This window comes from Lygodium microphyllum, chromosome 14 (assembly GCF_053477565.2).
Source record: "Lygodium microphyllum isolate KBCC chromosome 14, Lygodium_microphyllum_v1.1.10, whole genome shotgun sequence".
Lineage (NCBI taxonomy): Eukaryota > Viridiplantae > Streptophyta > Polypodiopsida > Schizaeales > Lygodiaceae > Lygodium > Lygodium microphyllum.
Genome location: NC_141148.1, coordinates 15,923,997 through 15,940,722, shown reverse-complemented (window position 1 = coordinate 15,940,722; position 16,726 = coordinate 15,923,997). Strand labels below are relative to the sequence as shown.

The following is a 16,726-nucleotide window of genomic DNA, read 5'->3' as shown; positions in this document are numbered from 1 at the left end:
TTAGTCTTTGGACAAGCTATACTATGGTTTAGAACTCAAACATTATGATTCATACATATCATACAAAGAAATTTTGAAATTGACATGTAAATAGCCTATCTACCATATGGACTGAGTCAACTTGTAACATCATGATTCTCATTTCAAAACAAACTGATAAAATGTCAAAATTGAGAATGAATCATAATATATCATAAATAACTCATAAATGAGACTAAAGTCGTATAATATTCAACTCTCAAGACAAGAATAGATATTAGATAGACAAAGTTCAATAACTAAACAAAATCACGAAAAAATCAATCTTTCGTCCAAAATCTTAAGCTCTCACGAGTCATTACACATCATCATCATCATATTTAACATTGCCCAATAGTTTTTGTCAAAAAAACCATGTTTTGGATTCCAACTCACCCAAAAAAAGCTGAAGCCCTCTCGTAAGAAGATCATTGGAGTCAAATGGATCTTCAAGACCAAGTACTGCAGTGATGGCACGTTGGACAAGCACAAGGCTCGCCTTGTTGCTAAAGGTTTTGCACAACACCCGGGCATTGATTTCCGGGATACTTTTACCCCTACAAACTTAGATGGCCACTATTCATGTAGTGCTTGCCTTGGCTAGACATAGGAGATGGCCGGTCTATCAACAGGATGTGAAGTCTGCCTTCTTAAATGGGGAGCTGAAGGTGGAGATCTATGTTGAGCAGCCTCCAGGATTCGATTCTTCTGATCGTATGGTATACAGGTTGAAAAAGGCTCTCTATGGCCTTAAGCAGACTCCCATGCTTAGAATGAGAAGATTGACTCGTTCCTCCAAGAGAAATTAAGGTATCAACGTTCCAAAGCCGAACCCCAGCTATATGTACACACCTCAAGTGGAGATTGTGTATTGTTTATTCTTTATGTAGACAACTTGATTGTGACAAGTGACCATACTCAAATGGTCGAGTCGACAAAGGTAACACTTCATGAGAAGTTTGAGATAACGGATATGGGACTTCTTCACTTCTTTCTAAGTCATGAGATCTATCAAACTCGAGAGGGATCTTTATTTCCTAGCAATGATATGTACAGGAGCTCTTGACTACATGTGAGATGGAGGGATGCAAGTCTCTTACGACTCCTATGGAACCGAATTGGAAGGCCACGGCTCATTCCAATTCTCCTTTGGTGAACGCTACCCATTATATAGGCAATTGGTTGGCTCCTTGATCTGGTTTCTTAATACTCATGTTGACTTGTGTTATGTTGTAGGTGTGCTGGCTAGGTTCATGAGAGAACCCAAGATGGTGCATTGACAGGTTCCTCAGAGGATTTTGCGATTCCTGTGGTAAACTCCTGATCTTGGGATCTATTATCCTGCCGGTACAGGTACTATAGACTTGGTACTTACATGCTGGAGTGATTCAAATCGGGCTAGCAATGTGGATCGTCAGCAATCCACAATAGTTTATTGCTTTATTTTAGATGTTGATGCTATTTTCATGAAGCGGCAAGAAGCAACCCACAGTTGCCCTATCTTTGACTAAGGCAGAGTATCAGGCGGCGTATTCTACTACATATGAGACAATGTGGCTTCGCAAGCTCTTGGAGAAGCTTCGCTGCCCCCACAGAGAGGTCCTACTATTCTACAGTGTGACAATGAGAGTTGCATTGCCTTGGCCAGGAATCCTATGTTTCATGCTCGGACGAAGAATATTGAGATCCAGTACCATTTCATTAGGGAGAAGATTCTGGATGAGACCATTTCCCTTGTCTATTGCAAGACAGAGGACAATCTTGCAGACTTGTTTACCAAGGCGCTTCCCCAAGCTTTACTTCGATAGCACTCCAAATCCCTTATCCTTCTACCATGTCTAGGATCTAAGAGGGGGTGTTAGAGCTGGACAGCTCGACATTTCCCTGGATAAGCAAGAGCAGTAGGAGCAGGTGACACATGGCAGGCAGCAGCTGATGTGGCAGTCGGACAAGCTGGTCGAACTAACTGCTGATCAGTCGGCTGCAGTCGACCTAGTATTTTTTGCCATTTTCTGTGGGCTTATATATTGGCCCTAGTTTTTGCAGTCCTTCTAAGTTGTGCTCCTAGATTTCAGGCTGCAGACCGTGGAGACTACCCTCGGGGCTGACGGAGACTGAAATCTTCAAGGTGGGGACATATGCAGACATTCTCTCTACACCCGTGTATATTTCTGCATCCTTATACAGCATTCTTCACTGCAGATTTTCTGTGTTTCATTGTCTCTTTCTCTCTCTCTTCTCCATGTTCACTCTTTGTCTTGGTCATTCGCTTCCGCATTGCTTCACTCTGACACGTCAGCTATTGCCGTGCATTGGCTAGACTTTATTGCTGTCCACACTGCTGGCCAGCAACAAAACACAGCAATCAAATGCACCGCATGGCAGCATCTGCACCCCCAAACACAACCGGCATTGTCTGGATTACAGCCAAAACGTTGTTTTTCTTCCCGTTTTTCACTAATAGTAGTGCTAAACTTAAAAAGAGGATCTAGAAGCAAGTGATCCCCATCAATCAAAATCCTCTAGGACCACCTTTGTTTCCTTCTCTCACAGTTTACCTATGTCTATGAACTCTCTAGTCTTACCAACATTTGGCACATTCCCAGCTCATGCTCCAAGTGCTCCAATGCAGCCTATCGGTGCTCAATAGCTAAGCAATCCACATGCACACTGCACCTTATACCTACACACAGGAAAGTGTGTTCGATTCTTCATTTGTGGGAATTCCACTTCACACAATAGAGTTCACTCAAACATAATATAAGTACAACAATCCTAGGTAAGTATTGTTAAGATCAGTAGTGTAAGAAAACGTTGCCATATTTCCTAGTAAGCCTGAACTCGTTACAGTGATTGTTCAAAGTTGCTCTCAGTGTTGAAAAGAAGCCCACCAAAGTAAACAAAGTTTGCTTTTAGCTGTGGCCAACCCGCTGCTGCACATAGTTGTTGAACAATGCAAACATTGGATGATCTTGTATTTTGGAATACCACGTTTCTTTTAACTCTAACGTATCATCTCGCCTTATTGTTGTCATTTGCTGTTGTGTGTGAGCATATGGTTGCTATAGGTTGTATGACTTCTTTGTATGTCTAAGGCATGACAATGTTAGTACAACTCCCAAAACTGCGGCAATACTATTTCCCTGGATCTAATTTTTCTCTTGCACTGTGTAGTGTCGCGATATGTGGCTCAATGAGGAGCGGGGCATTTTAAGTCAGGTTTCAGCAACTTATCCTGCCAGCTTAGCTCAAGCATGACATGGCATGATGTTACTTAAGAATGTCAACTATGTGTTGGGTCCTAGCCAACTTGGCTTTCGTAATTGCTAGGGTCAATATCAAAGTCGGATGGTCTCGTGCCTTGTTACGAAACTTCAGAACAATGCAAAAACGCAACAATCAAACGCAATTTATTCGAAATGCTTTTGCTTACCTGGCAGACAGCATTTTCAACATCCAAGTGGACGAGCCCAATATTCCGGAGAGCAGAAGAGACATCAAAAGATACAGGGCAGTCGATGGAGATGGCGCTGTTGCGAGGGGAAGAAGGGGAAAGGGATGCAGAGGGAATGTCGAAAAGCTGGGTATCTTGCAAGTGAGCGTCCGGGGAAGGGCAGGCGGCAACAAGCATTCGGAATTCATCGTGCTTGGGATGAGAAGTGCAAGAGCCAGATGCTTTGACTATGAGCGCTAATTGATACACCTTCGTGCAGGTTGCTGTTCGATCACCCATAGCACGGGGAAGGAGGATTAGGCTATAGATTTCGGTGAATCTTGTCTTCAAGAAGATGGACGTCAAATGATAAATCTCTATCTCCAAAGGCTCTCTTCTTCGTTGTTCCCCCCCCCTCTCTCTCTCTCTCTCTCTCTCTCTCTCTCTCTCTCTCTGTGGCACGCTCCGACAGAATAGTAAATCACAGACGGACCATGCAACAATTTTAGAGCAGTCCCCCTTAAAAAGAAATGAATTAGTGCGACCTGCGTTTTATTTCTCTGGAGAGAAAAAGGGCCACGAGCTTACCCATGCGAAATGGGATGTTCCTCATCAAAAAGTCTTCAAGTATAGTTACATAACATATTTTTACAATAAAAAATATAATATTAGGCTCGTTCAATTTCTCTCAATATCCCCTACATGCTCATGTATTCAAATCTTACAAAAATTGTAAAATATAAAATTTCCCTTAAAAAATACATATTTTTTCTCAGGTGTTTGATAGTTGGCCTCCTTACTCATGTGTAAATTTATATCCCCTTTCTTATTTTTTCTTCTTTGAAGAGACATTAAGTTCTATTAATAAAAAAGGGAGGAATTTTACAAGATTCCACTTCATGCAAGAAGTCTCTCCTTATACACAACTGAATACTAAAGTATTCAACAGATCCAGATTTTCATGTATCAGTTTTTTTATCTAATTATGGGATGCTTGAAGTTTCATGACATCGAAAATCTCTTAATATTGTCTGTTGAAGATGTCATGGAACATCTATTCATGCTTTTCCATCTTGAGTCTTCTTGCCTGGTGGGTGATGAGAGTCCTGAGTTCCTTGTCCTCCACTTCTACTTCATCCATAGCTTTTCCTTTTTCTTTTTCTTTCTATTTAGCCTTCAAGTACTTAGTGCTTTCCTTTGTTATTTATTTTCCTTTGGTTGTTACATGCACAAAGATTCAAAATTAAAACCATATAGTGGATCAACAAATACCTATTCAAATATAGTTTTGTTCCTATTGAACCATATTTTCCATATGTAGATGCTCCTTAACCAAATCCAAATAATTGGATGTACTCCATCAATATCTCCTAGCAAAATTTCCTTCCATGTGATCCTTCTGAGGTGAAGTGGTGTTATTGGTACTTGCATGAGCACCTTGGCATTACCAGTATAATTCAGAAAAAGGTGAGGAAGTGATTTTTATTCCTTGCTGCACCTGGGACCGATTCCATCTCCAATACCAAATTTTTTTCCCCTCTCATTTGTCTAGATTGCTTTGAGAAGGATTAGCCATAGTAAACATGAAGCTTTAGGCTAAATGCAAGGGCTCCAAATCATCTAGAACCTATAGTTCCATTATTGAGAATTCCAGTTCAAATTCCACCTTTTATTGAGTTTACTGGTTAGTTTGTCTGGTTCTTTTGTAACCTCCTAAATTGGGAGAAGGGGCTTTTCATTATTCCAACATATGGCTATGACATTAAAGGTTTTATTGAGTTGGATTGTTTTCCTAAGGTTAGGCCCCAGCAAATTTGTCTTTCTTAAATGACCTTGGTTTCAAATAGAGTCTGAGGCACACCATGTTAAAGTGTAGTTTTTGTTGGGGGAGAGGCACGTGAACTCTTTTTAGGTGAACCATTCACTCCATATGCTTTTGGCAAGATTCGAGTAGCCTTTTATATCTTTTTGGTATAACTAAAGGCTATTATCGTTGCTTGAAGCAACCTTTTATTGAAAATTGTTTGCAACTATCGTGGATTAAAATGGACCATTTCTCTTCTCCAGATTGCATTGTTCTAACAATACATTTGGTAGCTAAATTCTCCACTAGATGTAGTCGATTGGGGAGGCCTAATCCTCCTTCATTCTTTGGTAGAGTGTAGTTTTCCAAGGCTACCTTGGGTAATCTAAACTTTTTACAATTGCGAGCCCAAAGAAAAATCTTTGCCATGGCTTCAAGCTTTTTGAATCATGTTTTAGCAAGCTTCCAACATGAAAATAAATAAATAATTGAGGGTATAAGAATATGTTTAAGTACTACCATTCTTGCCTACAAAAGAGCATTGTAAGTCTTGGAGGCATTCCAAAAAAAAAAATTAACCTTAGTCAACACCCACTCCCATCTTTGTGAGAGTTACATAAAATCCCATTGGTGTACCAATTAGTCTGAAAATCTTACCAATTTCAATCTGTTTGCAGCCCTCATTTAATAGCCCCTGGGGTGGAGGGGCAATCAGAGGTTTGATTCCTACTTTGGCAAGGTTGACCAATGAACCTAAGCCTTGGCAAAAGGTTTGAATACATGACCAGAAAGCCTTTATTTATGTCTCTCATTATTTACCATTCCTTTTGTATTACCTGCAAAGAGGTTTAGGACGATGCATTCACTATTGGGAAGTTTTATGCCATGAAGTCAACCTTCTTTAATCTCTTCCTCTAGTAGCTAGCATAATGCATCAAATGAGATTGCAAACAATAATGAAGCAAGGGGGTAGTTGCGTTTGATTGATCTATATAATGGGAGGAAGAGGAAAATTCCCCATTCATTGCTACCTTGGCACTAGCATTTCCAAACAAGGTGCTAACATACTTGATAAATGTTCTTCCTAGGCGCATGCCTTGAAGAGATTGTAGGATGAAACACCAGTTTAGACTATCATAGGCTTTGTTAAAGTCTATTTTGAAGAAAAGGAAGTCTTAGTGGTTTTTTTGTGCATAATTAAATCCCTCCAACAAACTAACTACGGAGTCTAAAATGTACCTTCCTTTTACAAAGCCTTTTTACTTTTTTTAAAGCCAACCATCTAAATAAGGACTCAATCTTCTTAACATTGTTTTTGCAAATACCTTTTAGGTCGATGATAGACAAGTAATCGATCTCCAATTGGAGATATTGTTCTTTGTATCCCTCTTATGTATCATCTTAATAACCACTTGATTTATGTCAATAGGCAAGGCCCCATAACTCATAGATTCCTAGCCTATAGTAGGGGGTGGATAAGGAATTCTTTAAAGTCTTTAAAGAATTCATTTGGGAGTCCATCAAGACCGAGACTTTTCCCTTTGGCCAAATTGTCAATAGTGTCACTAAGCTCAAAGTCAATGAGATCCAAGTCCATTATTCCAGATAGGGTAGGATGGAACTGTTTTTGGTATGATCGTGACCACTTTTGCCCTTATTAACATGGTTGCTTGGGATTGTTGATTAGGGGGGTGAGAATATTTCCTCAAAGAATGATCTAGGTATTTTTAGATTCTCTTCCTTGTTGGCTGCAATAGTTCCATCTTTTTTTAGAAGAATTGGGACCATGTCCTTATCCTTCTTTTTTTAATCGTATTGAACATTTCCTTGGAGGGCCTATCTATTTTTCCAACCCGCCAAGCTCTAAGATATAATTTTCCTCTCAATCTCTTCTTCCTCTAAAATCATAAGCCCTCTTTTAACTTCAACCAATTGAACTTGCAGCTCTACCCTCCCTTGACTAATTTCTGCTATTGATTTTAGTAGTTGAGAGTATTTCTTGCTTCTCTTTTTTTCTTTTGTTAATTTTGTCTTTTTATGTGTGCTTCAAAAGGTCTTAAGTGGCCTTGACGGCAGCAATCCATGTTTGGGCTAGAAGTTTGCTATTATGGAAAGCTTGTTTCCAAATGTTTTGTACTTTTTCTCTAACATCTTGGGCTTTGAATAGGGCTGAAACCAACAAGCCCTTATTATTGAGGTATTATTTGAAAGGTGAGCAATGGATAGTGATCAAACAATACAAGGTCTCTATAAACTTTACAATTGAGATTGGACATGGTAGAGAATAGTAGACTTGATGAAATATAGCTTCTATCGAGCCTCGCCTTTCTTGTTGCATGTCCTCTTTGGTTGTTTGACCATGTGAATCCAATACTTTCACTGATGTCTTTTAATCCATGATATGACACACAGTTAAGCCGTGCACTTTTCTCACTCCTTGTTATAGCTTGTCCTTTCATTAGAAAATGGTTTGATATTTCTTAAACCATATTGAAGTCAGCTACCAATATAAGCGAGCACTGCAAATGGATTAATGAGCTCCAAAGTAGTACCCTTTCTTGGCTAGAGTAGGGGGCATATATAGATACTATTGTTATCTCTTCTTTCGCTTTAAGTTGGATAGCTACCCATCTATTACATGGGTCAATGGTGGTCTTGTGCACCAAACCTTTCGGGTCATTTCTATACCCTATTACTAACCCTCCACTCCTTGCGTTGTGTGTAGTCCACACCCATGATAAAGTCATTGTGGATTATTTGTAGATTTTTACCCAGGATGTTACCTATTGATTTAACTTCTTACATACAAATAATGTCTAGAAGAATTGATTGGAAGTTTTTAAACTAGTTCTTGCTCTATTTGGGTGTATCTACCCTTTGCACTTAATCATCACATTTCTCATTAAGGTTTACTTCATGGTTCTCCTTTTGAGTGTTCTCCACTAAAACCTCATCGTTATTTGTATTCGAATTTGATCCTACCTCCTTAATGTCCCCTTGAATAGGTTTAGGGTTCGGTGTATCATCATGGACTGAAGTAATTTCTATTCTTCTTTTTTCCATTATTCTAGTTAGAGTTTTGTGATTTCTTCCCTTTTTTAATATATTTTTTAAAAGCCATCATAAGGGGCTTTCCTTTCTTCTTTCTTTTCTAGATTTTATTTTGGTTAAGTTTAGGGAAATCCCATATATAATGTCCTACCTTCATCCATTTAAAGCAGGCATTGGGCAAATTTCTATAGGTCAATGGGGTTGCTTAGTCATCACATTGCCTTATGTATCTATGATTAATAGAAAATATGGCAACTTAACCACCTAGTGTTAATAATGTTTGTGGGCCTTTGCCCCAAAATCTTTCTTGAGGGTGCAATAGTAGTCCTAATGAATGGCCAAAGATTATGAGGGAGGTCTATCAATTTGACCCATATGGGAACTTGGGATTGGGCACATAGTCCAATTCCAAAACTCTATAATTGAGAGGTTTCAAATTGTTTTTTAGCCAAGACCTCATTTATTCAATTGGTGGCCTAGGGCCATGACATAACCCAACTAAAGCCCTTCTTTCAAACTCAAAATTCCATAAATTTAGACTTTTTGTTGATACAGTGACATGGATGATTGTTTCTAACTCACCTTCTTGGCTCACAAACAACTCTCCTTGGATTCAATTACCAAAGCTCCACCCACATGCACCGGTTGGCCTCCTTGGATAATATCTCGCTTAACTCTAGGAGCTTCATTGTTTCTATTGGCTAGAGGACATTGATGGCGTTTCGGCATTTCCTTTAGGGGTAGATGATCTAGTCCATCAAGCAAAGTTCTTTCTTGTAGAACTTATTGTGGTCTCCTTTGTTCCCAATTTGCATGTCCTCCATCTTGGTTGATTCTCTGCTGCCAAATGATGTTCTTAAAGGATTGGGAATTGTTGAAAACGTTGGTGTTAACATAGGATTACAGGCTCCTTTCAGTGAGTAAATAAGACCATGGCTTTCTCTTTTGCCAATAATAAATCATCATTTAAACTAAAACACCATCAAAACTAGGAGATTTTCCCACCCCTAGACTCGTGAATGCCTTCTCAAGCTCTTGTAATGTGAAGTCCTACATGGAGTGATCATTATCTTCATTAGAGATCACCTTATTAACTAGTTTGAGAAACATCTCTGTAGCTTGTTGAGTGCATGAGCCTCCTTGTGCTATTACAAGAATCAAAAGTGCCACTTGCAAGTTGCAATCAAACGCAACCTTTGTTTGATTTGTAGGTTGTCTCCCATCTTCTAGTTATAAGACCACCAAACTTTCCTTGACTATCATCCTCTTGAGGGCTTTGATGAATTTTACAAAGATGCACTATGAGTCTCTCACAAGCCTATTGTTGTAGATGAGGCTCAGCTTCTCCACTTATCTCCCCTACATGGTGTGCCTAATCTTGTGAGCATGTTGCAAGTCCCACATCTCACTCTCTTTGAGCTTGCTTCCTTTAGCTACATCCAAGAACTAGGCAAGCATCTCATTTGTCCATCTTGACTCAAATCGTTCTTTGTCATCACAGAAGCTAAATTCCCTATGGCCTAATGCATTGTTGGATTGCATTTAAGAAGTTATTCCAAGGGTCTTTCCTATTAAAGGAGATGTCAAGCTCTAGTATGTTGATTGCACGTTCAAACATGCAGTTGAAACAACCAACTATTTGTGTTGGCCAATGAGCACGCGAAACTCAAAGGAACAATTAGATAAAAAAGTAAGAGAACGATAGGTAAAAGGTAGCTATAGATGACCTCTAATGTTATAGCAAGAGGAAGCCATTCACCAGTGTGGGTTGCAATGTTAGCAATCCAACTTTGCCCAATATCTTGGGTAACTAAGGGAGTTCAAGTTAATTGTCCCTTATTGATTTGCAAATAGTTTTCAATGTCCACCAAACCTGACTAATTAGAGATGTTTCGCTTCTCCATGAGGTCTTGTTGCTTGTATAAAAGCATCCAAATCTCCAAGTACTATGTTAAAGTCACAAGCCAACATGCCTTTGTTAATGCTCAAGCTTTCCAAAATTTTGTCACAAAGCTTTCCTTGGTCTCGCATAACTATATCCACAAATGGTAATTATGTTAAAAGGCTCACACTCCCAAATTATGTTGATCATTGGAATCTTCCATCTTGAGATTTGAATCTCAGTTGTGAGGTTTTGCAAGCTTTAACAATCATGTTGAATCCCAATTCACCCCCTTCCATACCCCCATAAAAACATATATAATCCGTGTGGGAAAAAACATTCCCACTTTGCATGCACAACTTGTGCTCTTTGATCAAACTACATCAAGATTTTCTTACACAATCCATCTCCAAAGAAGCCTCCTCTTGGCCTTGTCATCAATGTCCTTCATTGTATAAAATGCAAGCTTATGATTGCATGGTTTTGGACATCAAAGCTTCTCTCTTGTCCTTTATATATGTAATCCATATGGGCAAAAATATTCCCACTTTGCACGTGTAATTTGCGCTTTTGGATCAAACTACATCAAGATTTTATTGTGTTGGGGGTAAAGGCGCCTCCGCCATGCCGCCCTGTGTATTACTACACTGACAGTACCCGCCACTGCACACTGCAGGTGGCGGGCGCCCGTCACGTCACTTTATTCTTTATTCTTTTAGTGACAGTTTGAATAAAGGAAGGCCCGGTCACACATTGTGACTGTTGGAGTTCCCATTTCTTGTCTCTCTCTTTTCTTGCTCTTGCTCTCCCGCCATAGCTCGCGTGCAAGCTTCGATCCTTCTCACCTTTCAACTGGTATCAGAGCTTGGCATTCTCTTGCTCGAGCTCGACTCGGTGCTTCCCGACCTTCGCATCAACTCGCTTCACGCATTGGATCTCCATCCCGGCAGCCATATCCGATCTCCCCGAGCTCCCGTCACTCCTCGGCTTCCCGAGCACCTTCCTAGCCTATTGAGGCATCTTCAAGGCATTGATACTGAGGTATTTGATCATTCTTTCAGGGTTTTATTTCAGTCTACAGGTTGCAAACAGCAAGGGCAGCCATGGCTTCAAACCCTTGAAGCTTATTCCCCTCATATTGTGCCTTACAATTATCAAGGCTCAAAGAGGCTTGTCATAGGCCTTTGATAGGCCCTTCTTGAGCCCCCCATTACCCCCTTTTCAGCCCATGTGGAGCAGCAGCAAGTTCAGCACCAACAGGGCAGATTGCATCATTTTTTTCCAGGCTGTGAGCACTCATCTACTTCAGCTCCACACTTGGCCATTGCTTCTTGCTCTCTACCTTGATCAAGAGGGCTATAGACTTCATGTTTGATGTCATTCAAGCTTTGGGCATTGGTCTTGATCATTCGGGGCTGATCTCTTCAGATTTGGGACTATCATAAACTGTCATAACAGGCTAAAAACAGGGCAGCACCATTGGCATTAGCATTTTTGTTGCTTATACTCCATTCCGGTTGTGCTATTTGATGCCCGTATGCGGTCTACATGATGCCTAGTGCCTTGGGAATGTATGCACATGATTATGCCATGATTTTGGCCTGAAATATTGGCTGATCTGGGACTGTTATTTACTGTTATACAGTGCTGGAAATAGGGCAGCCACACTTGGCATTGGCATTTGATGCTTATACTCTACTCCGGTTACCTTATTTGATGCTCGTACGCGGTCTACTTCCTACCCGGATGTATTGGGGATGTATGCATTTGGTTTGACCATGATTTTGGCTTGAATTCGAGGCTGAAATCTACTATTTAGAACAGTAAATACATGCTGAAATAACAGTGGGCTGAAGGTACTTTACAGGCTTTGGCACTTACCTACTGATACCGGATATATGCTTTGAGCTTTGGCATGATGTCTCTGATATTTGGGGACGACTTGGAGCATATGTATGAGATTATGGGATGCTTTTGAGCTTCGCATTAGCTTCGTCTTCACTGGCATTTGGATTGACTTGGCATGCTCATGGACCGCCTATGCCTCATGTCTCTGCTTGACAGTTAGGCTTTTGCATTACATGCTTTGGTTCGTGACATATGCTATTTGGTTCGTGTATGCCATACCGACATTTGGAGCTTGGATTTGGATGTATTTGAGCATTCCCGGCTTGATCACTGATCTTGGTTGCTATTTGGATGTCATTGAGTTGACCGAGAGCTTATTTGGGCTTATGTATTGCTTCATGGTTAATACGACCGGTGCTTCATGTATGTCATGCTCTCTTGGATGTGCTTGATGCATTGACAGGGTCACTTATCGCTGGTGCTTTCTCTTGGGTTGTTTGAGCTTCTGAGCTCTCTTTGTACGCCTTTTGTGCCAGTGGGAGCATTTTACATGCTTGCTTGACCTTTGACAGTTGCATGCTATTGGAGCACTTACATGTATTTGGAGCAGTTTATGTCTTGAGCAGCTACATACGCATTGAGACTTTGGGATCATACTCCGATCTTTATGGATATGCATTGATGTACTCTTGGTTCACAGGATGCTTATGAGCTGAGTCTCATATTTGGATCTTTCTCTTTGAGCAGACACCTATTTGTGTCAGGTTTTGGCAGTTACAAGAACACTTTGCCTAGAGTGTCTGGGGGTGTGCCTTTCACTGGCAGATGTTATTTTGACATGCTTCGGTGTTGAGCTCATGTTCTTTTCACTGTCATTGGCCTTGCTTATGTCCGTTTCATGCCGGCTTTGGACCTAGCATTGTTTGCTTGACATTGGATCCTATTTTGGGACAGTTTGCTCTCTAGGCTGCGTACCTGCAATTTATTACAGCAAGTAGTTATTGGTGGACTGAAGTGTACTTTTCATGCTAAAATATCTTGATTTGGTGTATCGCACCTAGTACTAAGTGGGCAGCAACCTTTTGGCACACTTTGCTCGCCCTTTGGACCCCGTTTTGGTCATTTTTGGGCAGTTTCTACAGTAAAACAGCAAGCAGTTTTGGACTGTTTGGGCATTTCCAGCCTGCATAATGGCGTCATCTTCGCATGATAGTGCCATCTTTAACATTACAAAGTTGGATGGTACCAACTACTCTTACTGGAAGAGTCAAATTTGGCATGTCTTGGTGCAGAAATCTCAGATTAAGCCACTTCGGTTGAGTGGGAAGCAGCCTGAAACTATGGACAATGACGACTGGCTTGAACTTGATGAGCTATGCAAGTCCACGATTGTATTGTCTCTCACTGAACATGTACATTATAATGTATTTGAGGAAGCACAGAGTGCATGGGATCTATGGAATAAGATAAAAAATCTTTATGATAAGAAAAGTCCGGCAAGTCAGATGTACTGGTTGAAGCAGCTTATGGATCTGCGCATGAAGGATAATGCGACTATGTCTGCTCACTTGAGCCAGTTCCATGCTATACTAAAGAACCTGACTTCGCAGGATATCACCTTTGGAGAGGAAGTAACTCCTCTTTTCTTGCTTGGGACTCTGAATGAGTCATGGGATGTTTTCCATACTGCTCTTTGTGCCTCTAGTGCTACTCTAAAATTGGCAGATGTTGAGAGTGCTCTTCTTCAGAAAGAGGTGAATCGCAAAAACTTGGATGCCTCTCGTGGTAGTCATGCTTTGACAGTTAGAGGCAAGAATGACAGGAATGATCATGGTAATAACCGTGGTCGTGACTCGCAGAAGGGTCGGTCTAAATCTCGTGGCAAGTCGCGTAGTAAGTCGTGTGGGTGCAATGCAAATGTCACTTGTCATCATTGTGGGGAAAAAGGGCCATATTAGACCACAGTGTCATGAGTTGCGCAATGAGAAGCGCAAGGATAAGGGGAAAGATAAAGTGCAGGAGAAGTCCTCTGATCGCAGCATAGTGCCTGCGAAGTCCAGCGTCAAGATTGAGGAAATTAATGTTACGCAAACTGAGGAGTCCGATGGTGGTGATGAGTTTATACTTGCAGCTAGTTCTTCTGATGCTTCACACTTGACTGAGACACCTAGTATGTATGCACAGTGCTGGTTATTGGATTCAGGTGCGTCCTTCCATGTGATGCCTTACCATGAGTGGTTTCACTCTTACCGTACTATATCTGGATCAGTCAGACTTGGAGATGACAGGTCTCTTGATATCGTGGGCTGTGGAGATATTCAGTTGTAGTTTTCCACTGGCAGTTCCTTTTTGCTAAGGGATGTACGTCATGTACCTGCGCTTACGCGCAGTCTTATGTCTGTAGGACAGTTGGATGATGTAGGGTTTCATGTCTGTTTTGGGGATTCTGCCTGGAAGATCACCAAAGGCAGACTTGTGCTTGCTAGAGGCGCCAAGGCTGGCAGCCTCTATCCTCTTGTTGTATCTGGGTCTTCTGTAGACCATGTTTTGGCAGTGGGCTCTATCCCACATGTATCACTTTGGCATGCCCGTTTGGGGCATATGTCTTTAAAGGGAATGAAAATGTTATCTGGTTTGCAGTATCTTCCGCCTTTGGATTATGCATGTTTTGACTCGTGTGATCATTGTCTATATGGTAAGCAGAATAGGTCTACGTATAAGAAATCGGGTAGGCCACGCATGAGTGAGCCCTTGGCATTGGTGCATTCCGATGTTTGTGGGCCTATGCCTTGCATGTCTATGGGTGGCGCGAAGTATTTTGTTACCTTCATTGATGATTTTTCTAGGAAAGTGTGGGCTTATCCCATAAAGCAGAAGTCCGATGTCTTGGCAGTTTTTCAGAGATGGCTTGCTCTTGTTGAGAACCAGACTGGGTATAGGCTGAAATGCCTTAGGATTGAAAATGGGGGAGAATATGTCTCATGTGCTTTTGAGCAGTTTTGTGATGACAGTGGTATTAAGCGTCAGTTGACCGCCCCTTACACCCCACCCCAGAATGGTTTGGCTGAGCGCATGAACAGGACTATTCAGGAGCGTGTGCGCTCTATGCTTAGCCATGCAGGCCTACCCCAGAGTTTTTGGGCTGAGGCAGTTAGTACGACAGTGCATGTCATAAACCGATCGCCTTCCAGTGGATTGGATTTCCACGTTGCAGAGGAAGTTTGGGCTGGTAAGCCACCCTCTTATGCGCATCTCCGTGTCTTTGGATGTGAGGCATTATGCCATGTGCCTAAGGACAAGAGGAGTAAATTGGATCCAAAGAGCATTAAATGCATATTCCTTGGCTATGGTGAGTCAGGAGAGATGGGCTATCGCCTATGGGATCTGCAGGCGCGGAAAATAGTACGCAGCCATGATGTCGTCTTCCATGAAGACAAGATGCACAGGCAGCTTGAGAAGGTGGTTGAGATCCGCAGAGTGATCTTTCAGGAGGAGCCTAGAGCTCCAGCATAGCCAGTAGTACAGCCTGCAGCAGTTCCTCCACAGGGCCAGGGTGTTGGACAGGCAGTTAGACAGGCAGCAGAGCCTGCGGTGAGACGGTCTGCTAGAGACAGACGTCCATCTGACAGATTTCAGCCCTCTATGCATTATGTTTTGGTTACAGATGCAGGAGAGCCTTTCACTTATGATGAGGCTATGCGCAGGGGTGACAGTCACTCCTGGGAGAGGGCTATGCAGTCTGAGATAGACTCCCTGCATAAGAATGAGACTTGGGATTTGGTTGCCTTGCCTAAGGGCAAGAAGGCTTTGCCATGCAAGTGGGTGTACAAGCTGAAAAGTACCCTTGGACACCCCAAGCCGGCATACAAGGCTAGATTGGTAGCAAAGGGTTTTAAGCAGGAACATGGTGTGGACTTTGATGAGGTCTTCTCTCCTGTGGTTAAGATGACCACACTGTGCTTAGTCTTGGCTTTGGTTGCACAGCTTAACTTAGATCTATATCAGATGGATGCCAAGACGGCTTTTCTACATGGGGACTTGCATGATGAGATCTATATGGATCAGCCTAAGGGCTTTGCAGAACCTGGCAGGGAGCACCTAGTGTGCAAGTTGAAGAAGAGCTTGTATGGCTTGAAGCAGGCACCTAGGGAATGGTATCATAAGTTTAATGCCTTTATGTAGTCACAGGGCTAGAGCAGGAGTGCTATGGATCCGTGTCTTTACACGAAGAAAGCCCGTGATGGCAGTTTGCTTATCTTGGTACTCTATGTTGATGATATGCTGATAGTAGGGAAAGCTCATGATGAGCTAGATGCTCTTAAATCTCAGCTGAAGAAGAGCTTTGAGATGAAGGATTTGGGACATGCCTCACATATACTTGGGATGCGCATTAAGCGTGATAGGCATTAGGGGCTTTTGTATCTCTCACAGTGGGAGTACATTCATAAAGTCCTTGAGCGCTTCCGCATGCAAGACGTAAAGCCTATTGGCTGTCCATTACCTTCTTATGTGAAGGTATCACAGGCCGATTGTCCGCAGACAGAGGAGCAGAGGGCCGAGATGGCCAAGATTCCTTATGCTTCAGCCGTGGGCAATTTGATGTATGCCATGATAGCCACTCGTCCAGATATTGCGCATGCAGTTGGTGTTGTGGCACGCTATATGGCTACACCTGGCAGCAGACATTGGG

At 41.8% G+C, this 16,726-nt stretch overlaps 1 protein-coding gene across 3 annotated transcripts in view; it reads right to left on the bottom strand.

Annotated features, from left to right (window-relative positions):
• LOC148025354 (Metallo-hydrolase/oxidoreductase superfamily protein) overlaps positions 1–4,023 on the bottom strand; it is a 58,891-nt gene extending 54,868 nt beyond the window's left edge. For 2 of the 3 annotated variants that reach the window (XM_087692409.1, XM_087692410.1), the window contains exon 1: positions 3,452–4,023. In XM_087692409.1, the coding sequence (XP_087548535.1) occupies positions 3,452–3,751 (300 nt within the window). In that variant the 5' untranslated portion in view covers positions 3,752–4,023. The remainder of the gene's footprint in view (positions 1–3,451) is intronic. The other variant, XM_087692411.1, reaches the window with a different exon arrangement.
• Positions 4,024–16,726: the final 12,703 nt, after the last annotated feature.